Below are 27,083 nucleotides of genomic sequence, written 5' to 3'. Positions count from 1 at the left end.
TTTTGAATATGCAAGGGCACATAGCCCAAACAAATCCTATTCAAAATGGCTCAACATGATGAACAAAGGCAGTATTATCAGTGTCAGTGTTACTATCTTTATTACCTCTACATTGTTTGTGTTGTTATTACAATGTCCAAAGAAGTGTTTCTTTGACAAAAATATCTGTCAGCAGACCCTTGATCCTTGTTTTTACCAATAGTTGTTCCCTGTTCACAATAGCCCAAGATGTCTCTTATGCCAATAAACTAAAAAGGTGGAAGCAAAAACTTTTGCTCTAGGTACAATCCTTTTCAGTAGGGTTTCCAGTACAAAGTGATTGTTCTGCAAATTGTCATCTGACTGTAGCTAAACAGCCTAGGAAAACAGTACATGGAAAGCAAAATAGTTTTCATTCCTATTTGTTTAGCATTGAAGTGCTTTTAATAATAGTACTGATCTTAAGATATATCTTTGTCTTAACTTTAATGAAGCCCCCGTTTAAGTAAAACCTCACCCAGCCCAGGGAACAGACTTATATTTGAAAGAGAAGAAATTGCTAAGGACACCCTCTAGAGACCAGTAACTGCACTTATATCACACTTGGTATAATTTCCTAAGTATTTTCACTCATCATTACATTATTTGATACTCAATGGTCGTTTTTAGAAAGAGATAACTGGCTAAGTGTGGTCATGTGACTTGCCCAAGCACAAATGTTCATGATGAGGGGCAAAAAATTGAAATTGGAGTAAAATCTAAGTACTCTGCTTCCAAAGTCTGTTGTTTTATATCCTTTAGTAAAAAGGCTGTGTTGAGCAATATAATTGTAAATGACAAAGAGAATCTCTTCTTATTGGTGTACATGGCCAGGCAGCCTCCTCAGTAGTCACAGGCCCGGGGAAGCAGCAGTCTTCTGTGCCTTTTGAGTCCACTGCACTAAGATTTTTTGCACCAATTTCTAGTGTCCAAAGTGGGTCTTCTCATTGGTACATTTCATCTTATTTATTCTAATAATGACAGTTACCTTGTGCCTTCTATTTTAGATATACATTCTCCCCTCATTTTGTCAAAGTTTTCTCTTTTGGTTGGCCCACTAAATTGCAACCAACCCATTATCACAACTTTGGTCTACAAGACTTTCTTATATCTTATATAGTAAATGGTGCTTTGCTAGTGGCGGCATACTAGACAAAAAATGCCATTACTAAGAACAGGCTTGATCTCAGCTGAGTGCCATTGGAAGGTGCTCAGAAATGAATGACTAAGGCTTAGCTGCCTCTGCTGGGGGTGAAGGTGGACAGATCTCTTTCTGAATGAGTCATGTAATGTAATTGGGTGCTGATTTTTCTACAACTGCACACACATATTCATGGTTCCAGATGTGTACGGTTAGATGAGCACTGATGCTGGTGGTGTCTCCTTCCTCCTGCTCCTAGGTGGGTACCTGTCCAAATTGGGCTCTCCTTTTAGGCCTCAGAGCTCCAAAGCCAAGCCCTCATCTAGATGTTGCCCCAGTCACCCTTTCCCTGGGATCTTACCACCACTTCCATAGCAAACCTCCTAGGTTCCCCAACTGCTTTCCAGACTCATCAGTGCACTGTATAGTTTTCTGTGTTGCTCCAGAAACCATGAACATTCTGCCAGATATTCTCACTATCAGTGGGCATTGGTAGGAGCTGGTCCAAGACCATAGACACACAGACTGGTCAGTGGCTACTATCACCAGGGCCCTACTACTATCTGGGTAATAACTATTAGGATCCCTGTATTACCTCAATCCTCCTCACAGCATCTCTTTCTCTTCTCCATTCTCTCAGAGCCAGACCTTACCTCCAGATATTAAGTAGAGCAATCCCATGGAACCAGTTTGTTTGTTTGTTTATTTAAAGATTTTATTTATTTATTCATAGAGACAGAGAGAGAGAGAGAGAGAGAGGCAGAGACACAGGCAGAGGGAGAAGCAGGCATCATATAGAGAGCCTGATGTGGGACTCGATCCAGGGTCTCCAGGATCACGTCGCTGCGCCACCGGGGCTGACCCTATGGGACCAGTTTAAAATGACTAGCCCTGGAAGTGACAAGCTGGGTCTCTATACAAGGTAGCCCTTACCTAGGACACAGTCTAAACCCTCACACAAAGCTGACCAGAACTAGATAATCTCTGGATGGAGTGAGAGTGTGAGTGACAAGTGCTTGCCCACAAGGGAAGCAGCAACCCTGCCCAGCACCCTTTTGAGAATCTCCCTGCTCCAGGTCCAGGGCTTGGATATCCACTAAGTGGCTCAAAAGCCTTCTCTGTGACTTTATCAGAGGTCTAAGCAAAATAGTCAAATGAATAAATATTCAATTCAGTATTTGTTCTCATATTAAAAAAAATAATAATAAATTTCATTGGTTCCCAGGCAGACTGGCTGAAGCAAGGCAGACAAGCTATTTCATGTAGATGTATCGCCCTCTGGTGTTCAAAAAGAAATGGACTGTAAACAACTTTGAAATCTTCCTCACCCCAAGTCACTCTTGATTTTCAGTAGCCCTGACACCCTCTCCCTCAGCCACCCGAGATTCCAAGAATTATGAGAAAAACACTCATGGAAGCATCAGGGTGGGGCAAGCCATTAGGGGGCACCGCCCTTTATTGCATTCTTCTGAAACTCAAGTTTTGCGATAGTGTCAAATTGCTTCTGTCTGAAGGTAGAAATATTGGGACAGTTGTTGAACTACTGAGATCTCAGACCCATCTACTCATTGGCTGGGCCAGGACAGAAGATTTAAGAGATCCAGGCAGCAAATTCACAGTGAATAAAGGCCTGTCAGCTTCTACTGGGGGAAGGCAAAGTCCAAGAGACATTCCCTCTCCCTTGGGCAAATTGCAGAAGTCCCCAGATAGCAGATCTTAGTCAAGTTCTCCTTGGCCAGCAGGGTGGGGTATTTTTGTTTAAAGGCAGATGCGTATTCCAGCCAGAAAAGTTTCTCTCAGCATCACATTTAGCTACTTTGATCCACAAAGCATGAGTTTACAATGTCTGATTACCAAAGGAGGAGGCAATATCTACACCTAGAAGCATAATCCATAACACAAGACAGGTAACAAGAAGAACCAGGTGACGGTAAGAAAATACATGCTGGAGGAGGTGGGAGAGGAAGATCCTCCTGGGAGCCAGAGCTCAGACCCTGGAGACCAGGGACCTCCCCTTTGTGGTTCACGTTGGAAGACTTGCACTTGCTTTGTGCCCAAATTTGATAGCATAACAAGCATATCAATTTCCTAGCACTGCTATAACAAGGTAGCATAAACTGGATGACTTAGAACAACAGAAGTGTATTCTTTCACAGTTCCAGAGGCTAGAAGTCTGAAATCAAGGTGTCAGCAAGCTTGGTTCCTTTTGGCACCTCTGAAGAAAAATCTGTGTCACAACTTCTTAGCTACTGGAGTTGCAGGCAATCCTTGAGGTACCCCAATCTCTGCTTCCATAGCCATGGCATTCTCCCTTGTGTCTGTGTCTTAACATGGTGTTCTCTCTGTGTGTCTGTGTCTCCTCTTCTTATAGTCAAATTGGATTAAGGGCCCATCCTACTCTAGTAGATCTCATCTTGCATCTTTTTTTTTTTTAACTTGCATCTTAATCTCTACTTCCAAATAAGATCACAATCACAGTTACCAGAGATTTAGACGTATCTCTGCTAGTGATACAATTAAACCCACAATAACTGGACTATAAAGTTGAGCAGATTTGGAGTTTGTATTTATGCCTCTTCAGTGGTGTCCTGGGGAATGTTTAACAACCAGTTTTCAGGGGAGAAAAAGCCCTAGTTCATAATGCTTGCAGATTTTCATGGTGTAACTATTCCCTCCCAGGCCTATTGCAAGCTACCAACATAACACCTAGCTTGCAAAATTCCAGAGAATTTAACAATATGTATCTCGGATCCACTGGTACTAACTGGTTCCAGCTTGCCAATGGGCCTATTACATTAAAAAATGTCAATGATTAAAAGGAGTCATCTGTTATAATTTCTTTTAAATACTTGCATATTGAGGCCAAGATGCCCCTACAACTTTTGATTATCAAAATATAAAATGATTGGTTTATATATAACTCATATCAAATTTTAAATTGAGCCTACCTCTGGGTCATTTTGTTTTGTTTTGTGTAGCTTAAGCATTCTCCGTCCAGCCCTTCTACACACTCTGCCCCCTACCTTTGGTGTGTCTACCATCCATAGGTCTCTGCACTCAGCTGTCTCTCCACCCCAAGTACTGTCATCTGACCAGGGACTCTTCAGCTTCCATGTGGTTTTTCCAGCCAGCACCCTTTCCTTCATGGTTCCTTGCCCTACTAGGATACCTGGATGTCCTCCAGCTCTCAAAACGTGAACTCTAACCTCACATTCCAAGCCTGTCATTTCCCACCACTTCAGCTAATTCCTCTGTGCACACAACATTTACATCTTACTAACACCAGCAACTTCCCAATCTATCAGCCATGTCCCTTTCCTCGACCCTTTCCCTGTTCAACGTATACTCTAGCATCACCATTGTAACTATTCCCTTGCCAATACCCTTAATTCCTTCTACACTATAGCCAATATTCAATTGTACATTCACTGGTGAGGGAAATGTTGCCACCACAGACCCATGGTCTCCAAACCCTGCAAACATGTCCCACATGCTTTTCTGTGGGGCTGCAAACATGTACCACATGCTTTTCTGTGTCCAAGAGGGCCCTACTTTTTTTACTATGCCCCACCACTCTTCTCCAATCTCCTGCTTTAATTTCAACAAAAGACAATATGTCTGCATCACAGCAAAAAACCACAGAGAGCACTCTATTGTTAACACAGTATTTTCACATAGACTCGTTTAACCTACACAACAACTGAGAGAGGTAGGCAGGATATTATTATTCCCATTTTACAAGTCAGGAAACTGAGGCTCAGGGAACATTCATATTAACATCAGATTAGTTATTAACAGAATCTGAGTGGAAACAACAGGTCTCCCAATTCTGAGAATCCCAGGTCAAACAGTAAAGTAGATGATTTGTCCAAGGGCACCGATGAGTCCAGGATAAGTACTTATATCCCTGGGTACCTTCCAAAGTCTTTTTTTTTTTTAATTTATTTATGATAGTAACAGAGAGACAGAGAGAGAGAGAGAGAGGCAGAGACACAGGCAGAGGGAGAAGCAGGCTCCATGCACCGGGAGCCCGACGTGGGACTCGATCCCGGGTCTCCAGGATCGCACCCTGGGCCAAAGGCAGGCGCCAAACTGCTGCGCCACCCAGGGTTCCCCCTCCAAAGTCTTTATCCACCTCTAGAATGTGCTGCCTTCTCAACGGTTGCTTTATTGCTATAAAGCACCTGAAGCTCATTTACTATTTATTTAAAAATAAAAGCTAGGATTATCTTGAACACAGTTTTATTTTTCATTCCTTTGCAAATTGTTACCACCAATGATTGTTTCTTTGTGTTAGTGTTTTTCTGATATAGAGTTCTCAGAGCCTTGGCTGAAATAAGCCCATTTACTCTCAGCTCCTGTCATATGGTTCACAAGCTCTGGAAACACCAGTGATGAGATGGAAGGAGCCAGACCAGGGCTTTGATCTAGAAATGTCATCCCATGGAGCCCAAATGCTTGCCTGTTGGCCTCCAAAAGTGGATCATGGGTGGATCCATGCAGGCTTACAAGCTGATTTTCTGTAAACACATGAAGTGGCCAAAGCCCTTCCATTGGTATGGGGGCCATAGTGAGTCACTTGCAACAATTACAGACAGATAAGAATCTCAGCTCTTTCCTGGGCCTTCCAGTGAAGCATGAAAACCAAATGGAATTTGCTTTGTTGATAAAAAAGGACCACCCTGTCCCAGTTCTACCAATACCTTGCTTTGTTCATGCTGCACCTATATCATTGTACATCATTGTATATAGAGGCAGACATGCAAAAGAAGTGCTGACCCTCCCTTGCCACAGCCTGGTACAGCCTGCATGTCCACCCCTCACATGTTGCCTTTGCCTTAGAGATATGCTGCTTCCACCATATTAGACTGAACCCCACTCTCATTAGAATTGATACATATGAGGTATACCAGAAACACTGAACTAGGAGATGGATGACTTGGCTTCTAATGGTGGACATTGGGTAAGACACATGCCTTCCTGATCTTGATTCTTTCTCAGACAAGTGGTTAGCTGTGGCTGCAGCTAATTCAGCAACACCATAAAGACTGCTTATGCTGTCACAACAAAGAGAACTTCTGGGGAGCAACCCAGAGAGTTCTATAGGAAGAGAGGACAGAGGAGTCTCCTTTAAATAAGATTAATTTAGGCACTTATAGTAAGTATGTCACTGGACAATGTTTCCTAAAAGTGCTAGAGGAGATGAAGAGTGAGGAGCAGCAACATGTCAGGCCATGAGGAGTAAACCAAATGAAGGGAAAGCCCAGGCCTGTTCCATGGGTGAATCAGCAGACAGCACATACCTATAGAATTATTGATTCATGCACTTTGTAAGCTATTTTTATGGACAGATTTGGGGGAGCTTTACAGGATTTTGCTGGCCCTTAGGGAACTTGAAGGCAATGTAGGGCACTCTTGGTGGCTCTGAAGACTGTGAGGGATATCTCACAGTCCCTACCCTTGGCAGTCCATAGCAACCATGTCATTGTCCCCCCCACCCTTCATGGGAGAGTGGAGTGGTGGGAAGAACTCTTACAGGATCATTGCAAACATTAAATGAAATTGTCCACACAAAGCACAAGCATGTAACTTTCAATAAAGGGTAGCAGCTATTAATGTTCTGGGGATTACCTCAAAGGCAAAGGAAAGTAGAAACCTCCTAGTAGTTCCAAGTTGCACTCAAATTTGATATATTCAGACATGTGAAAAAAATGAGCCCTCTTCCACTCCTGTTTCTGAGCTTGAGCCCATAGCTAATGCTTTCAGACATGTCTCACCATAAGGTTGGCACCTCAGGACCTGTGGGGAATATAGCAGCGGTGCTGGGAGGCAGCTACCACACAGGCTAAAAGTATCAGATAAAGTCATTTAGACCTAGGTTAGAATCCTGGCTCTGCCACCTTAGACAACTTACTTCAATTCTCTGAACCTCACTTTCCTTATCTCTAAAATGTGAACACATTTGTTTAATAAATGTCTTTTGAGCAAATGGAAATAGCACTACTTTCCACATGGGTCTTTGTGGCAATTAAATGAGATAATTACTAAACCTACTATGACATAATAGATGTGATGACTGATTTTATGTGTCAACTAGATTGGGGCATGGAATGCCTAGTATCTGGTCAAACATTATTCTGGGTACACCTGTAAGGGTGTTTTTGAATTAGATTAACATTTGAATCTGTAGACTGAGTAAAGCAGATTACTCTCCCTAAGTGGATGGGCCCCCTCAATCAGTTGAAAAGCTTGAATAAAACAAAACAGCTGACCCTCCTGCCAGTAAGAGGAAATTTCCTCCTGCCAGACTGCCTTGGGCTGAGACATTGGTTTTTTCCTGCCTTCAGATTGTAATTGAAAATTGGCATTTCCTGGGTCTCTATCCTGCTGGCATTTGGACTAGAACTATATCACTGGCTTTCCTGGGTCTCTAGCATGCCAACTGAAGATCTTGGGACTTGTCAGCCTCTATGATTGTGTAAGCCAATTCCTTATAATAAATCATTGATATAGATATGGATATAGCTATAAATATGACTAGGTATCTATTCTATTTATTCTATTTCTCTGGAGAACCATAATACAGTAGGTGCTAAATACAAAAAAGTTGTTTTTATGATTGCTATTTCTTGACAAGAAATGTTGTCCATATGTAAAACTAACTGAAATTATGTTGTTTAAGAGATGGGGGGAAATGCCAATTAATGGCCTTGCTATTTGTGTGTGATTCAGAAGATGTATTTGATCTTCTAAAACAAGCACTTATTATAACATATTTGTATTTATGTATCAAGATATATCTATTATATATTATAATATACACAAAGCTCCTGGGATATTTTATCTTTTCTGGTACAGACCATGACTTTGAGAAAGAAAAGTGTTGGAAGCAGAGAGGTAGCTCAGTATGGTGTCAAAGGACACAATTTGGTTTTCTGGTGATGACCTTGACTACCAGATAGTAAACACTCTGAAAGGAATACCATTAAGCCTTTGAGGATCATCAGTGACCTGGCACGTAGGAAACTTGTCTTCTAATTAAGACTATCAACTAAAATCTAAGTTGACATGAAGGAAAGGATCAAATTAAAATTTATACTGTGAAAAGTAATAGAGTATAAGATGCCCAATAATTCTTAGTAAAAAATAGTATGGAGACTATCAGGAATGATATTTATAGGTACAGATGTCTATTCACCAAGGTTTATTGAATATCTAGGTGATCTGGGAACTTTAACAGGTTAAAAATACAGTTTCACAGTTTTAAAATAAAAGAGCAAAACATAAAAGTATATGTATAATAATCTCATTTGAAAAAGTGTATATATACATACATAGAGAGCATGTGCATAATACATACTTAGACATGTTTATATATGCATAGAGCATTTCTGGTGAGTATGTGAAATTTGTTTGAAGTTCCATTGAGGGAAAGGACTGGGGACTACGATAAGAGGAAGGATTGTTTTTCATAGCAAAAGTTTTATAGTGTTTAAATTTTTACTACATGCACATAAAACTGTTCGATTAAAACTATTTTCATTAAACTGTGCTTGGAGCAGGATCATCAGTGCTGAGAGGGGCCCACTTGCTTTGAGCAGCTGTGCACTATCAATATTTAACCCCCGACCTTAACAGCATTGCCTTCCTGTCCTACTACAATCAGTAGTAACCCTTCTAACCATCTTCTATACCATCTCCAGTGTTCTCTTTAAAAAATGTGGCCTCCTGTTTCCTACAAGATAAAGTCTGATCTACTTAGTGGAGTGTTAGTGGGAAATGATACTGTACCTAATACTACTAGTATCATTCCTGGGCCTTCCAGAAGTCCATTCCTTTCCTCTCTTTCCCACTGTCACTACCCTAAACCAAGCTCATTATCTTCTTGGTCTACCCTGCCAGCCTCCTGACAGTCTTTTCTCCGGTTTTTCTCCACTCCTATCTGTTCTCCATATACCATATTCTTTATAAAATGCAAATAGTATCCTAAAGCTCCCCTGCTTATAGCCCTTTAAAGCTGTCCACTGTGAGCACCTGGCTGACTCAGTCAGAAGAGCATGCAACTGTTAATATTGGGGTTGTGAGTTCAAGCCCCTTGTTGGATGTAGAGATTACTAAAAAATAAATAAACAAGCTTTATTTGAAAAAAAAAAAAAAAAACTTCCTACTGATTTTAAGCTAAAATCCCAACTTCTTAGTAGGGCCAGCCTCTACGTCTTTCTCCAGTGCCATCTCTCCCTAATTCTTTGCTCTTTGCTCACTAACTACAACCACCACTACACCTTGCTCTCTGCTCACTGCTACTACCTACCATATACTGTTCAGTTCCTTGAATACAACATTCTCTCTTTCCTCTGAGTCTTTTCACATCCTATTTCCTATCTTAAGAAACTCTTCTCTCTTCTCTCTGGTCTTCCAACCCTACCTGGCTAACTTTTTCACCATAAAGGGTTATAAAAATAAGATTGTCATAAGAAAATTATAAATAATTGAAGAAGAAAAAGTCACCCATTTGAGAAGGAATCCTGAGGAGTTCAGCTATCAGAAGGATGCTGAACAGAGCATGGGTGGTGCAGTTTGCTAAGCATCTAACTCTTGGTTTTGGCTTAGATTGTGAACTCAAGGTTGTAAGGTCAAGCCCTGCATCAGACTCTGTTCAGTGTAGAGTCTGCTTAAGACTCTCGCTCCCTCTTCCATTGTCCCTGTCTCAAATACACCCCCCCCCCAAAAAAAAAGAAAAGAAGAGAACTGTGTAAGACCATGATCTAAGAAGGGGCTGCACAGGCTGGAGAATGGAAAGAAGAGGGGTCCTTCTGGTGAATAAAGTGGAGAGGACTGAGTGAATGGGTGGCAGAGGGGTAGTGGCTAGAGGTAAAAGACCTTGAAAGCCAAAATAGAGTTTGATCTTCATTTTTTAAACAATGAGAAAACTTGAATGGTTTTTAAACTGGCAAGTGACAACCTCCAGTATTTATTTCAGAAAGATGTGAACAGAGTTCAGAGGAATGAAGTTAGGGAGAAGGGTGATCTTAGGCAAAGAGGATGAGAGCCTGCCCGAGGGCAGCAGTAGGCAGAACTGGCAAGAAGCAATGGATTTGAAAGAGATGTGGAGATAACCTCCTGGGCTTGATGACCAAGTGAAGGGGAGGAGAGACCCAGGAATTAGAGAGGACTCACAGAGCTAGCCAGAATAACTGGGAATATGGTGAGGTCATTGGCAGAGATGGGAATCACTAACAGAGAGCAGATTTGGAGGAAGATAATGAATTAAGTTCGGAACATGTCGACTTTTGGGTGTAAGGTCAGGAAGCCTATGTCCATGATTAAGATCAGACACAACTCAAGGTATAGCATGCGGGCCCATCACAAAAACCACCTATTAGCGTTGATTTCATCTTTTCTGGTGTGGCATGTTTCCACAACTCCTGTTTTCCATATCCCAACAAAGTCAGTGAATTGTTTGCCTTGCATGCAGAGACGGAGTTGTAAAAGCACAGGGAAGGTGGAGATAAGGTCTGTGAGTGGGAGAAGACATGTTGTGCCAGGGTTGAAATTTGCAGTAGAAAATTGTTTTTCTCTCCAACTTTGTGTCAATCACTACTCTATTTCTATTTAAATTCCAATTTTGCCATGATAAGCAGCTTGAACTCTTGGGACAACTTCACCTCAACTCTGCACTCAGCCCCTGAGACACTTTGAAGTCTACAATACAACATTTTTCACATAGTTATTCAGTTCCCTTTTTGCTTTTGAACTCTTCAGAGGTGTAGTATATCTTGTCTCCCTAACTAAAGTCTTAATTCTTAAAGAACTCAATTTATGCCCAACATTTAGTTTTTTTATTGTCACAGAGCCTCGTATATATTAAGCTTTCAAAAAACACAAAGTAGATTGAAACTGACACTGAATTCATGTGGGAGAGAAAGGAGAAAGGGCAGTAACCACCTGGAAGGACAGAGTACAGCAAGAGATAATATGTTGGTTAGAGGTGTGAGATAGTATCAGTTCTTAACATAGAAAGGAAACTATTCTGACATAAAAGGAATGATATCCCCCTCTCTTAATAATAATCACTTTGCGTTCTAAATATGTTTAAAAAGAGGAGAGGAATATTGGTATTCTAATTATCAAGTAAGTTGTCTTCTCAACTGACTAAAAAGTCTGTTTTTCAGGGACCACCTTTGGCTTATATGCAATATTGATAAAATACAGAACTTGTCCTTCACAGTTAATTATATTCAGTTGCACTAAACAGTGCAAGACTTAGGGTTAAGTCTTTCACCTCCTTTTAGTTCTTCCTTTTAGTTATAGGTGTGGCCATCGTGATGGCCATCGTGGTGTTGGAGCAACGTTAAATATAATTCCTTAGAGGAATGAAGATGGGACAAGCCCAAGTATTGCTACTGGGGAGATTGTGCACTTGTCATGATGGAGGAAGATGTATGTGGGGGTGGTGGGGAGAAGAGATTTTGCTGCTAGCTGACAAGTACCAATAGGCCTCTAATCACAAAGATCTCCTAGCTGTCCTGCCAGCAGTGCCTGCCAGTCTACCATCAACATCACTATTTAATATGGAAACCCCCATTAGGATCACTGGAAGAATGAGACCTACAACTCAGAGCTTTCAACAGGGAGTGCAGGAAAGGAAGTGGTTCAAAAATGGATCTGAGACTACTCTTGGGAACAGCAGGAAGCATGACTCTGGAGGTTAGCAAAGATAAGAGGGAAAAGACACAGGAGTGATTACTTCACAGTCTTGCCAACGGCTCCATTCCTGCTCCTTTTAGAGCATACCTTTCCCCTTCTGAGATTCCCCTAAGCACCAGGTGAATAGCAGGAAAACTCCTTCTAGGCCATGGTGGCAGCAACGTCTGTTGGCTCTGTGTCACATTCCTTTCCAGACTTCACAGGCCTCAGGTTACAAAGGTCTCATTGCGCAGTTCTTAGGAGAATGAGCATGGAGGGTGGGCTGGGATAAAGGAAAGCCCTGTATGTGTCAGAGATTCAGGTGTGGCTAGATGCCAAGGCACCCCAGGTGGTGGCAACAAGAAAAAGAATCAAATATCTTGATCTCTAGCAAGGTAGCTTTCTTTACTTTTATTTTTTTCTCCCAAGGCTGTTAAATAAGACTTATCAGGATGCTTCTTCTTGGGTAATTTGATGGAAAATATTTCAAAAGTTCACTTGGCATACCTGTGTTTTGGTTTACTGGGAGAGATTTGAGAATTCAAAACCCACAATGAAGAATCTGAAACTAAAGCTCTTTTTATCCTTCCATTGTTCATAATCAACTTTCTCCTGTAGTTTTATGCTGTCATATGCACAAAATTGCTCAATATATTATATAACCTTTGAAATTAATATGGAAGCTGAAAGATATTACCACATCCCTGTTTAAACCCTTTCTTTCAGATTTGGGGATTTTAGACAGATATCAATATATTTGCTATGAATTGAATTGGAAAAAGCTCTGAGTGTCTGTATCCAGGGAGTGCTTGGGCTCAAATTTACAGATTAATTAGAGATGCAAGACATATATAGCTCTACATAAAACAAACAAGTCTAAAGAAACTCCTAAGTTATCAAGCTAATTCCAAATAAATATTAATTCATGGGATAAGTTAGGAAAGGCTCACAAAGGATAGGTTAGTTACCACAGATGGTATAATAGCCACACTTGCCAGATGAAGTGTCCACTCATATATACATTTATGGAGTGAACATATGTGTATCACAGAGTATGCACACACATACACATAAACAAAGAGATCTACCTAACCTGGAAAAGACATGGCCACAGAAAGTTTACATATTTATTATAAAGCAAAAAGGCGGCATGCTTGGGTGGCTCAGTGTTTGAGCGCCTGCCTTTGTCTCAGGGCATGATCCCGGAGTCCCAGGATTGAGTCCCACATCGGGGTCCTTGCCTGGAGTCTGCTTCTCCCTCTGCCTATATTTTTGGCTCTCTCTCTCTCTCTGTGTCTCCAGTGAATAAATAAATAAAATCTTTAAAGAAAATAAAGCAAGAAGGCTGTTAATGGTATACATGCCTTTTTCCCCCCCAGTAAACTACTACTAATCAGGCCTCAAGGCAGGGTAACCTGTTGATTTCCCTGGATTTATTTTCATTGTTATCTCAGTTTGGTGGATGGGGTCTTGGGTGCCTTTTCTTGACCTTGACCAAAGCTTATTTTATTTGGAGTTGTAAAGGCTAGGAGAGGTGTGGTGATTAGTGTCACCTGGAGTACTTGAATTTACCAATAACTATATTAAGAGGGTAAAATGAGGTTTCCTCTCTTAAGATATTCTAAAATAACTCAAATATGAACCAATAAATTTGTTCATCATGAATTAGGGGCAGAGAGTATTGGAGAAGCCACTAGGCTGAAAATTAGAGGATTTAAGCTGTGGCCCCAAGCTAGCACTACTAGCTTAACCACCTAAGTCAAGACACAACTTCTCTGTGCTGGTTTCTTCTTCTAGAAATGAGGACACATTGAAATGTATGATCTCTTAGTTCCCCTCCACTCTAAAATTCTGTAGTATATGACTAACACAATGGTCAGAGAACATTACAGTCAATAAATATAAGTGTAGACAAGTTAGGGCACTCTATGTTTTTTGGATTTTTTTTTTAGGTTAAACCTAAACTTAGTTGTCACTGACTATGAGTGAATTATAAAAATTGGAAGCATGAAGTTTTCATTTTCAAGGACCTATGAGGTTGGATCATAATGTAATTGTAAAAACTATAGTGGCTTCTGTAGAGAGAAATTGGATATATACTGGAGTTAATGTGAAAATACATTTTGTTTTTATCTGGACCTCTGGATTTATTGATGTGCTTTGGATTATTAAAACTTTTATAATGTATACAGGATTGGCCTTGCTGCTAAGATATATTTATTCCTAATGTGTTGGAGACCAAAGAGTGTTAAAATTAAGTCCTGTGGTTAGAGATTAGGTCTCCTCTCCCCTTGTCTATTGCTGTCGGGGTTCCTTGTGGGTAACTAATCTACCCGTCAGAACACTAGACTGCTCCTTCCACTGAGGGAATGTGGCAATAAACTTAGCTCTCGCAGGCAAATCTCAGCGTGCCTGCTTGAACAGTCCTGTACTCCGCTCTGGGGTCGCAGTGTGCTAAGACACAGAGGGAGGCCAATGGAGATGAGTCAGGACCTGGCACCCACCCCATGCTCCTCCCTGCTGGTAAACAGAACAGCTATTTGCCCGTCACTCGAGCCTCTCAGGGCCCCAAGACTCCAGGAAGAAACAAATACTTTAGAAGCCAAAACCCCAAGGCAAGGTAAAGAAAACAGAAATGTCCGCATCCCCAGCGATGATTTCACTGGCGTGAGTTCTTTAGAGGGGGAGGAGCTGTAGACAGTTACAGCTGAACTGTTTTACCTACTTCTCAACCATAAGGCCCTTCTCTTTCACTGTTTATAGGGGATGATGGCCTTTTGCCTGTTAAGCCCTGAAATCTCAAAAACCAGAGTTTAGAATTAATCTTGGTTGCTAATCCATAATAAATTTATTTCTCCTCTTTTTATTACTTTTGTTTCTATTTTTATACTATCTTCTATTAAAATACTTCTTTCAGTTAACTTATTTTTTGTTTAGTTTATTTTTCTCTATTTTGGGGAGAAGCTATTAAAAGAATAAACATTACCAGGCAATAAATGTAAACTACTTTACAAATAATTTTACACTGACTTCTTGAGGTAACTGTTTCTTTTGCATTTTTGCAGTGGTTGAGGAGAGAACAGTGTGGGGCTAACAGTCTTGGAAATGTCCTCATCTGGCTTCATGACAATAAATAAGACTTGCTGTTGGGAGGCTACACCTCAGTTCTCTTTCTGGTGGAACTCCCTTGGCCTTTTTTCTCCTTATTTGGAACCTTGGAACTGTAAAGTATCTGGTGCATAGATTCAATGCTTATACGATTACTCTTAAGGCTGAAGATACACCCATCTTGAGGTCCTCTCCTGGTTTTTTTAGATACCAGAAATTTCTGTTCTAAGCTTAGGAATTGTTACATACCTGAACTGGAGGCATGGCTGGCTGATTCCTTCTAGCTCTGTCAGATAGCGTCCCACCTCTAATATATCAATAGCTAAATCTCCTGTTACCTCCTTCTCAGTAGCCAAGGCTGAGATTGGCTGGATATTGTGATGTCACAGAGTAGAATCCTTGCTCCTCCCAAAGACCCAGGTGAGATCCTCCGCTTCAACATTTTCTGTCTTGCCCTTGACAGGAGGTTGGGTAGCTTAATTCCTTTATTTCTTAACTGATCCATAGAATCATAGAATCTGTGAGCAGAGACCTTGGAGGCCCATGACTAGATTCTATTCTAACTCCTGTATTTAACAGATAAGGAAATTCAGATTCCAGGTAGTTAAGTGGCAGAGCTAAATCTAGAACCTGGGTGCCCTAAGTGTTAGCCCCCTGCCTTCTGAACACACTGTACTCATGCTGAGTTCTACTCTCTAGATTTTGTCAACATCACTGTTCTCTGATAAACAAGCTCACTGGATGATTTTTACCTGAATATACCATAACAAGAGACCATTCAGATAATGTGCATCATGGTAAGAGAATACAGTCTCAGGGAAGATCATTAGTTTTTTCTGACAATCTGTTGGTACCAGAAACAGCTAACTTTGGTCCTGGCCCAAACTCAGAAACTCTGAGCCACCAGATCAATCCTATACTAACAAGTAATGTAATTTCTAAGTAACTGATATTTTCAATGAGATTTGATATAAGGAAGAATGCTCAACCCAGGATTAGTGTTGGCTGCAATGCCATAGAAGGTTCTAGTGTTTGTTGAGAGAATGGGAAGGAATAATCAATAAAGAAATAGATTTTCACTGAAATTCTCCATACCCTTCACTTTTTCTAGATACTTTTTCTAGATATGGCATTAAAAAATTATCTGCATTTCCATGAGATGACTTGTATCTATGAAGCCAGAGACTTGTACTTGCAAAATCTCTCAAGAGGGGAACATATATTACACTTTTATAACACCAACAACTAACATTTTACATCATGTTTAAGCATTTACAAGCCATTTTCACATATATCATTTCATTTAATCTTCACAGCTCAGTAAGATAAACAGTGTATTATTTTTAGTACGATTTTATGAGTGAGAAAATTATAACTTAGAGAGGTTGTGACTTGCACAAGATCACAAAGCTAATTAAGTGGAAAGGGTAATATCAGTTAAACCAGATCTTCCAACCAAGATTTTCCCCACCATAGGGCTTCCTCAGGGTGGGAGGAATTGTCATGTGGTCCTGGAACACACTTGAAGGCAATTGCATTAAGCAACCTTTTGATTAACAAAGAAGAAATTATTCCTCTGGGTCATAAATACTGTTTTACTAACCTCCTACATGTCTCAATAAAAACTTAGAGAAATGGTTAGTGAACACTAATTTCAAACTTTAAAATAATATAACCATTGCCCTTCCACCTGACAATTCCACATCTGTGAATTCTCCTAAGGGAATTATCATGAATATGAATAATATTTAACTACAAGATATCTGTCCTTTGGAGCATTGTTTATAATAGAAAACAAATTAAAAGCTCAATATTTGAAGAGTGGTAAAATGTATTATGTTTAACTCATGAAAATAATGTTGTAGGTAAAGTTTCCTAGAACCTTAATCATTTGTGTGCTATCTTTGGAATAGCACCATCTGTACTAGTATCTACTTAATATCTTTATTTTTTTTACTTTTTTAAAAATTAATATCTTTAAATTAACTCTTACACTTTACTGAAATAAGAGAATTTATTTTTTAAAAAGATTTTATTTATTCATGAGAGACACAGAAAGAGAGAAATAAAAGAATGTAAAGGTAATTTTTAAAATCATTACATTAGGAGAAATGTAGTACCGTGTCAGATAACCATAAAAACAGATATAACAAAGTCAGACCCTGGGCCAGTCCCACCCATCACTATACCTGCAGCAGTCATGACCCTGCCACAACTGGAGAGTGCAGGAAGCCTACACATAGGACACTCCTGGAACACCTGGTTCTAGTGACCAGGGGTACCATACTTCTGAGTCCCCACCGGACATCTCCTAATAAGTCCACTTCTTTTTACGGAGATGTAGCTGAATTATCTAATATATAGAAACAGAGTTAGGCAAAATGAGAGTGAGGAATATGTTCCAAATGAAAGAACAAAACAAAACCTCAAGAAAAGAACTGAACAAAACAGAGACAAGCAATCTACCCAATAGAGCTCAAAGTAATTGTCATAAAGATGTTTACTTTATGACCTCAGGAGAAGATTGGATGAACACAGTGAGAACTTCAATAAAGAGACAGAATGTAAGAAAATACCAATCGGAGCTATGAGATACAATAACAGAAATAAACAATACACTAGAGGGAATAAAAAGCAGATGAAGTGATACAGAATAATGGATGTGCAACCTGGAAGACACAGTAGTAGAAATCACCCAAATTGAAAAGAAAATGAAGATAGTTAAAAGGATCTGTAGGACAATACCAAGCATACTAACATTCATATTTTAGGGGTCCCAGAGAGAAAAGAGGGGGCAGATGTCTTATTTTAAGAAATAATAGCTGAAAACTTCCCTAACTTGGCAAAGAAAACAGATATCCAAGTCCAGGAATCACAGAAAGTCCCAAGTAAGATGAACACCAAGATAACATTACAACTAAAATATCAAAAATTAAAGACAAATAGAGAATCTTAAAAGCATCAAGAGAAGAGCAATTAGTTATGTATAGGGAATTTCTATAAGACCAACAGATGATTTTTCCGCAGAAACTTTGCAGGCCAGAAAGCAGTGATGTGATATATTCAAAGTGCCAAAAGGAAAAAAAAAAAAAGCCTACAACCAAGAATATTGGGCAAGGTTATCATTCAAAATTGAAAGGGAGATAAAAAGTTTCTCAATAAGCACAAGCTAAAGGAGTTCATTACTGCTAAATAGGCTTTATTATAAGAAATATCAAAGGATAGGGTACCTGGGCAGCTCAGTTACTTAAGCATCCTACCCTTGCTTTTTGCTCAGGTCATGAGTTCAGGGGTGTGAGATGGAACCTGTTTAAGATTCTCTCTCTCTCTCTCTCTCTCTCTCTCTCTCTCTCTCTCCTTCCCACTGCACCTCCCCCCATTCGCTTTCTCTCTCTAAAAAAATATTGATTAATTAAATAAAATAAATCAAAGGACTTCTTTAAGTGGAAAAGAACAGGCCATGACTAGAAACAAGAAAATATATGAAAGAAAAAAAAACTCACTGGAAAGTCAAACATATAGTAAAGGTAGTATATCAACTACTTATAAAGCTAGTATAAAGATTAAAAAACAAAAATAGTAAAAACAACTTTAGAATAGTGAGACACAAAATAAAAGATGTAACACATGACATCAAAAACATAAAACATGGTAGAAAAGTAATAAAAAAGTAGTGCTTTTATCATGTGTTCCAACTTAAGTGGCCACCAATTTAAAATAGACTATTAAATATATAAATTGCTATATATGAACCTCAAAATAACCACAACCAAAAGCCTATAATAGATACACAAAAAAATAAAGAGAAAGAAATCCAAACATAACACTAAAGAAAATCATCAATAAGGGAAGAGACAAGACAAGAAAAAAGAAACAGAAATGAACTACAGCTCTTTTGCTTAGGCCATTGGTGCTGGCAGGATGGGCAAGTCTTGTGGTCATCTTACTGCAGGAAGCTCTATAGCCACCAACAAGATCAGAAGTGGCATGATAAACAGTACAAGGAAACCCATTTGGGCACAGCCCTGAAGGCTAACCATTTTGGAAGCATTTCCCACGCAAAGGGAATTGTGCTGGAAAAAGTAGGGGTTGAAGCCAAACACAAATTCTCCCATCAAGAGGTATATCAGGTCCAGCTGATCAAGAATGGCAACAAAATTTACAGCCTTTGTAACCCACAATAGTTGTTTGAATTTTATTGAGGAAAATGACGAGATTCTGGTCACTGGATTTGGTCACAAAATCATGCTGTCAGTGATATTCCTGGCATTTACTTTAAGGTTGTCAAAGTAACCAATGTTTCTCTTTTGGCCTTATATAAAAGATCAAACAGAGAAAGACAAATACTATATGATTTCACTTATGTAAGAAATACAGAAAGCAAAACAAATGAACAAACAAAACAAAACAGAAACTCATAGATACAGAGAATTAGCTGATGGTTGACAGCAGCAAGAGGGGGATGGATCATTAAGACATACAGTCTTCCAGACAGGAATATATTGTACAGCATAGGGAATATAGCCAGTAATATTGTAACAACTTTGTATGGTATTAGAAGGTAACTAGACTTATTATGCTGACCATTTCATAATGTGTATAATTACCAAATCACTATGTTGCACACCTGAAACTAATTCAATATTGTATATCAATTATTCTTTGATTTAAAAAAAAGAATACAAAGTAATACTATTAATGCATGGATTTTTGATGCTGATACCTAGCAAAAAACGTGACTGATTTAATCGAATCACAATTCATACCCTTTATTCCTGTAATAAACTTCACCTTTCTGTAGTAGAAATCTCTTTTTTCACTACCAATGTACAACAGGCTCAGTGAGGAAAAGAAATGAAGTGCATGTCTGATTCCAAATTGCAGTTATGTATATTTCCACATACCTGGCATACTAAATGATTTTTAACTTCTAAAAATGACCCTTTGATGTACTTCAGAAAAGAGCATAGCTATCACATGGACAGTGAGTATACAAGAATCCACACTAGACTTCTGTGTGATTTTCACTAATGGTTCTCAGGAACTGTGCTACAGCTTAGAAAGCATTTTTGAAATTTGTGAGTGTTTTTGGTTGTTGCAATCATTAGGGATTGGAGGCACTCCTGCCTTTGTTAGGCAGGGGCCAGAGATGTTAGCCTGCAATGCCAGGTATGTTCCCATGTGAATAAGAATTGACTGATAATTTCAAGTGACTTTATATATCTTACAGAATATCCAAGTCAATGAAAAAACTAGTGAGCCAGACCTAAATATTAGTTGTAGTTTATAATTACCTAAATCAATCTAACATGGAAATGCAAAATTTTTGCACAGTTTTAATATACACTGATTTTTCCTAAAATGCAACAGCTTTGTATATCAGGCAAGACCATACTTTATTTTGTTTACAACTTTACCAAACATTGTTCACAATTTTGGAAAAATCAGCCTACCAGATAGCCATGGTGCCTTGAAGTCACCCTTCATTTGTATCTGTCTACACTTGCAGCTTCATATTCTCAGCAAATCTCCCATTATATTCTCCACTGTAGTCAAGCTCAAGCATTTAACTACTAAAATGTATATGCTTTTATATGAATTATTTTCTTTAGTTTTTCCTTTTATCCAGTATAGGGCATTATATTGACTTTTATTAAATTATGTAAAGAGGCAGGCTATCTATGACTATCATTTCAGAATTTGACAGAGGAGATAAAACATTGTCATTTAAAAGAGAACACTAAGCCTGGTAGGGTTGAGCACCACTCAATTCCAAGAAGTCATCCGAGACATTAATGGGCATAACCGAGGATTGAGGATTGCACTTATAATTCACGCATTCGCATCAAGCTGATTATCATTGTGCTTCCTTCCTTGGCCTTCTTCCAAGCAGAAGTATCTACAAAATTACAGGCTCAATATTCTATATTTTTCAATTAATCACAAAATATGTAATCACTGAAAATGTTTAAAATGTATTCATACAACACCAAAAAATAATCTCACACATCAGCTTTGGCACATATTATACATCATGCTTTAGGAAATACAGGATTTTCCATTCTAATGGTATAGAAGAATGGCCACAGATATTAGTGAGCAAAAAAATCACAAAAAAGTAGGTACCATTTTTAATAAATATACATAGTGTGGAAAATTTGAAAGATCTACACCAAAATATCGACAGTGGTTACCTCAGAATGGGAGATGATATGTGATTCAATTCTCTTACTTGCCTACCTTTTCTAAATGTTTTAGAATAGCCATGCATTCTTAAATTATGAAAAAAAGCTATTTGAAATATATATGCTTAGGAGATAAAATTGGAGGGAGCTATGGGACATTTATATTCATATATATGAATATAAATGTATATATTTATATTATATATATATCTGTAGTATTGCCTCTGTAGTGAAACCAGTATACAGCATACATCTTTTTGTTTCTTTTTATTTTTTTTTATCCAAAAATTCCTTCTACCACACAAAGTGGAAAGACTTATAGCGTAAGCAGAGATTCATTAGAAGAATCATAAAGTGGACCAACAATTTCCCTACTTTCGTTAGGATTTTTAGTAGTGTCCATGGAATAAATGAATAATTTCCAAAACTTAGTTTATTAAAAGTCACCTTTCTTAGAACAGAGTATTCTCATGGCAAGATATGTAAGGATTGAGCTCCCTTTTCTTGAAGTGATCTCCTTCCAGGTATCTCAGGGAAAAAAAAATAGATCCTCATTTGTCGGAGCATATACTTAATACTTCACATTCTGCAAATGTATGGACTACATCACTTCTTTTTTGTAAGCTACTGTAATGAAACACATGCCATACCTGTGGAAGCAGTGGGCAAAGCCTCAGAGATAGAGAGCCTATAAAGCTTTGAGGTCCCTTCAGACAGTGGGATGAAGGAAGCCTGCAAAGAAGGAATACCTCTGTAAGCAGGCATTTTTCAGACTAAATAAATTATATATGGAAGTCAGAGTTCAAAGGTTTTTGCTCAATTGTGGAGGGGAATTTTGTGAGGAAAAAAATACTCATTTTGTCAACAGTTAAATTCCACTTCAGGCCAGAATTTTTCAAATTGTGGGCCACAGATCACCTAAATCAGAACCACCTACTTTATTTTAAAAAAAATTAATGCAGATTCCCACATAACTCCCTGGATTTACTGCCATTGAATCTCAAGGGCTAGATTAGGAACTCATAGTTAAGCAAACCCTCCAGGGGATTCTACTGCTCAGAAATGTTTGAGAACAATTGCTGTAGGCCAGAGGTTCCCAAACCTCAGAGCAGAACATCAGAGTGTATAATGGATTTGTTAAAACACAGATTGCTTATTCCACTCTCAAGTTTATGGTTCTGGAGGCATAGGAGAGGCCCAAGACTATATTTTAACAAGTTCCCAGATGATGAAACTAATGGTTGGGACTGTGCTTTGAGAACCCCTGTGCTTGGCCCAAGAAACTGGGGAGATTCTTTTAAGATTTTTTTTTTTATTCATGAGAGACAGCGAGAGAGAGAGAGAGAGAGAGAGAGAGAGAGAGAGGGCGAGAGAGAGGCAGAGACAAAGACAGAGGGAGAAGCAGGCTCCATGCAAGGAGCCTGATGTGGGACTCGATCCCCAGTCCCCAGGATCACATCCTGGGCTGAAGGCGGTGCTAAACCACTGAGCCACCCAGGCTGCCAGAAACTGGGGAGATTTTACAGGCATTTCCAGAGACCTAGGAAATTCAACTCAAGACTTGAGTATTTTTTTAAAGACTCAGAATTTGTCAAAGAAATTTGTTGTTACTTTGGTTTTTATTTTTTTAATTAGGATTTTTTTTCTACAAATAATTCTTATTTTTCCACTCAAATGCTTGCTATGTCCATCCATCCAGGATTCTCCAAGGCTAAAAATAAACAACATTACTTTTCCTTCATTTTGTACCTTTTATATTTGAGAATATTGATGAATGAATACAATTGATGCTTGATTTTTCAGATGGCCTGCATTAATTTTGATTTCAGTGACCCACTGAACACCAGTGTTAGCATAACAACAGTTACCAGAGCTAAAGCTCTTGTAGGGGAGGGATATGAGCAGCCTATGTGCAATATTTTAATTAAGTCTTAGTGGATTCTCCTTTAAAGGATATTTAAAAAAAAAATTTTTTTTTTTAAGATTTTATTTATTCATGAGAGACACAGAGAGAAAGAGACAGAGACACAGGCAGAGGGAGAAGCAGGCTCCATGCAGGAAGACCAACATGGGACTTGATCCCAGGTCTCCAGGATCACATCCTGGGCTGAAGGCAGCGTTAAACCGCTGAGCCACCCGGGCTGCTTTCCTTTAAAGGATATTATAAGAATTCAACATAATCCTGGAAAAGTCAATCTAAATCTATACCTTTTTCCAAGCCAAGCTCCTTATGCTAGGTAGAAATCTAAGCATGCCTGGAAAATCAGAAGATATATATTGCTAATGTTTGTTCCCAAAGACCCACCTCATGTACTCATAAAATCATAATATTTTTTCAAAACAGAGGTAGTACTGTACACCCCAACATAATTCATTTTTAAGCAGTGCTAATGACATTTGTAAAAGAAAATGTCAGCCAAACTGCAATAAAACATTTCCAGCCCAATAAAAGTAGTTTGAGTTGAGTATTTTAAAATTTTTGGCTTTGGAAGGTTAAAATAATAAGTGAATCACAGATCCAAAAAATACGATGCTAAAGTTATTACCAGATACAGTTTGTTCTGCATCACAACTAAAGTCTCAGAGGCTTCTCAGTTTAGATCCTGTAAAATGATCCCTATAAAACTACCTTTGCTGTGTGGCTCTTCTCTGAAGAACAGAAAATTTAGGGGGTCAATAACAAATATTTTAGGAAATAAAAAGATTATATTTCCAGCAGAGTTATTAAGACTATCATTTTTTGGAGTTAAATCTTGAATTCAAAATTTTTCCCAGTTTCCTCATCTATAAGGTAGAAATAATGATACATGCTTTACAGGAGTGACTTTATTCAGTATGTGGGCTTTGTGGAGAGCCTTGAAGGATGCACCATATTTATCTAGGGCAAGGTGGAGGAGCGGCATCTTTCTGCAATACTGGCACACAGACCCTGACTCTGTCGGTGCGGTGTAACTACCTAGAGACACATGGTCAGAGATGAAACTTTGTACATGTTAAAATTTACAATACTTATTTATGATTGCATCTAGTCAACTCATTTATTCAATAAATTCTTATTCCTATCTTTGATTTGAAACAGGCAATACTTGTTTAGGTGCTCTAATATAATAGTCAAAAAAGCAAGTAAAGGATATTTTGAATAAGTGTTATTGCAAAATAATTTCAAAAAAGAGCATACTTGTTATTAATGACAAGCAGTGTATTATGTACTTTTTGGCTTGTCATCCTGACTATGGAGTACATGTTGTAAAGGAAGAAAAGTGGGTAATTATATTTCACATGAACATCAAATTGAGTGTTCCTTCCTTGTAGTTTTGTAAAGTAGAATTGTGGCAAGATTGTCCCTAGTTAATGCCAGGAAAAATGGAAAATAGATGTCTTTTTTAAAATGTCTCTTATATAAACAAGTAAAACCTGTTAAAGTGGTTTGCAGTCACTGAACATAGGTCAATTCCCATTAAAACAAACTTCATAGGTAAGCCTGAATTATGTTGTTGTCTTGATATTTTGTTGCATCAAATATTGCTTAGCATGAAATTAAATATATAAAGTTTGTATCAGAGCAAAATAAGTATCAGTATTATCATTAATTAAGCCATTGTTGGCAAATAATTTTGCAATAAAGTTTTAATTCTACCTATGTTCATCTTAACAGGTGCAATCTTACGGCTCAAAAGATGAACAAGTGCTTTCCAAATTTTGTTCTGTAAGTATAGCAGTTAATTTTTGCTTTCAAGATATTAAACAGAGAAACACAATTGATATTGCATCATTATCTTAATTATCTTTATATATTTTGCATTTGTGTATTTTGCATTGAAATGATCTCAAAGGTCCTAATATTCATTAGCATTCTATATTTCAATCTCATTCCCAAGGAGTTTATATATTATAGGACCTTGTTTGGGACTATAGATATTATCTGAATTTTAATGGTATCACTAATTATTAAAGTTTGTTATAAAATGCTGGACTCTAGTCATTTGAGAAACTTCTAGTATCTCCTATGAATATGATGTTTGGAATACTCTACCCTGATTTTGGGGATAAAACTGATCATTATCTGGAAATGCCCTACAACTTTCTCTTCCACCTACTCCCTTACCTTTATTATATGCAAATCCAATCTAGAACCATTCCTCAGTTCCTTGGAAACCTTTGCTATATGTATTCATCAGCTTTTATTGTGTACCAAAAATTCTCAGTGATGTCCAGTAACAAAAGCTTACTTTACTCAGATTGGCTGGGCAACTAGAACAGCCCTGCTCTGAGCTGCAGGTCAGGTTCAGGTATATCCATGAGTCTTTCATTCTAGGATCAACATCATGTGGCCAACATCAATGGAGAGAGTAGGGTATTCTTCATATAATTGAGGAGGAGGAGACAGAAGTAATAATTTGCTGGCTAGTACCCCCATTCTGCATACCATACTGGAACAGAGACAGGATAGCAAAAATAGCCCATTGCAAAAGGGGAAGCAGTCACTGGTCTGTAGCAATTCTGAAATCTCACTAGGTAAATGTTGCCAAGTCCCTAACCTGAAGGTAGGAAATGTTCTTTGATTAGGCTCCAATTCTATTCCCTGGGAGTAGCTTTTCTTTTCATTGTTCTCATGACTCTTGGCTCCACCTTCTGAGAGGTAATTTTCCATTATCCTTCTTGGCCACATTTGAAAGAAAATATGTACCCCCTGGCATCTGAGCAGCTTCCTCGTCCTGCTACCTGCTTGCAGAATGTTGGGGACCCTAAAGTCTTTAATTTTTAATGGTTCACTTTTTTATTATTGAAGTATAGTTGACATACAGTGTTTATTAGTTTCAGGTGTGCAGCACACTGATGATTCAACAATTCTATACTTTATACAAAGCTCACCATGATAAGAGTAGTTACCATCTGTCACCATAAACATTATTACAATATTGACTATATTCCCTGTTCTATACTTTTCATCTCTGTAACTTATTTATTTTATAACTGGAGATTTGTGTCTCTTACTCTCATTCCTGTGTTTCACCATCCTCTAATCTCCCTACCCTCTGGCAACCACCAGTTTGTTCTCTATGCAACTGTGTCTTTTGTTCTTTGTATATTTTGTTTATTCATTTGCTTTGTGTTTTGGATTCTACTTGTAAGTGAAATCATATGGTATTTGTTTTTCTCCGTCTAGCTTATTCACTGAGCAAAAATACCCTCTAGGTCCATTCATGTTGTCACATATGGTAAGATCTTACTCATTTTTATGTTGGAGTAATGTCTGTGTCTGTGTGTGTGTGTGTGCATGTATCACGTATTTTTTATCCATTTATCTATTAGTGGACACTTAGATTGCTTCCATATCTTAACTATTGTAAATAATGCTGCAGTAAACAAAAGGATGCATATATTTTTTTCAAATTAGCATTATCATTTTCTTTGGGTAAATATCCAGTAGTGGAATTATTAGATTATATAGTACATCAATTTTTAATATTTTGAGGAACCCCCCTACTGTTCCACAGTGGCTACACCAGTTTACATTCTCAGCAGCAGTGCACAAGGGTTCTTTTTCCTCCAAATCTTCACCAACACTTATTATTTCTTGATTTTCTGATACTATTCTTATAGGAGTGAGGTAATATATCATCATAGTTTTCATTTGCATTTACCTGATGGTTATTGATGTTGAGCATCTTTTCATGTGTCTATTGGCCATTTATATGCCTTCTTTGGAAAAACGTCTATCCGGGTCCTCGGCCCATTTTTTAAATCCAACTGTTTGTGTTTTTTTGATGCAGAGTGGTATAAGTTTTTTTTATATATTTTGCATATTAACTTCTTAACAGATATATTATTTGCAAATATCCTCTCCCATTCAGTAGGTTGCCTTTTCATTTTATTGATGGTTTCTCTCACTGTGCAAAAGTTCTTTTATTTACGTGTAGTCACAGTAGTTTATTTTTGTTTTT

General features: G+C 38.3%; 2 protein-coding genes across 7 annotated transcripts in view; one reads left to right on the top strand and one right to left on the bottom strand.

The window, feature by feature from the left end:
* The window catches only part of DNAJC5B (DnaJ heat shock protein family (Hsp40) member C5 beta), an 89,118-nt gene extending 73,763 nt beyond the window's left edge, over positions 1-15,355 (bottom strand). The window contains exon 1 of one of the 4 annotated variants that reach the window (XM_025477855.3): positions 15,203-15,355. The gene's annotated coding sequence lies outside the window, so the exon portion shown is untranslated. Of the gene's footprint in view, positions 1-6,069; positions 6,186-15,202 lie in introns of those variants that run through there. The other 3 variants (XM_025477858.3, XM_025477857.3, XM_025477856.3) reach the window with 3 other exon arrangements.
* The window catches only part of PDE7A (phosphodiesterase 7A), a 317,331-nt gene that overhangs the window by 34,072 nt on the left and 256,176 nt on the right, over positions 1-27,083 (top strand). Inside the window, exons 1-3 of one of the 3 annotated variants that reach the window (XM_049103830.1) lie at positions 15,061-15,080; positions 15,653-15,750; positions 24,794-24,844. In XM_049103830.1, the coding sequence (XP_048959787.1) occupies positions 15,739-15,750; positions 24,794-24,844 (63 nt within the window). In that variant the 5' untranslated portion in view covers positions 15,061-15,080; positions 15,653-15,738. Of the gene's footprint in view, positions 1-15,060; positions 15,081-15,353; positions 15,374-15,652; positions 15,751-24,793; positions 24,845-27,083 lie in introns of those variants that run through there. The other 2 variants (XM_049103831.1, XM_049103832.1) reach the window with 2 other exon arrangements.

Source organism: Canis lupus, chromosome 29, assembly GCF_003254725.2.
Source record: "Canis lupus dingo isolate Sandy chromosome 29, ASM325472v2, whole genome shotgun sequence".
In the NCBI taxonomy this organism is placed as follows: domain Eukaryota; kingdom Metazoa; phylum Chordata; class Mammalia; order Carnivora; family Canidae; genus Canis; species Canis lupus.
Note: the sequence above shows the minus strand (reverse complement) of the source record. Positions and strands in the feature narration are given on the sequence as shown.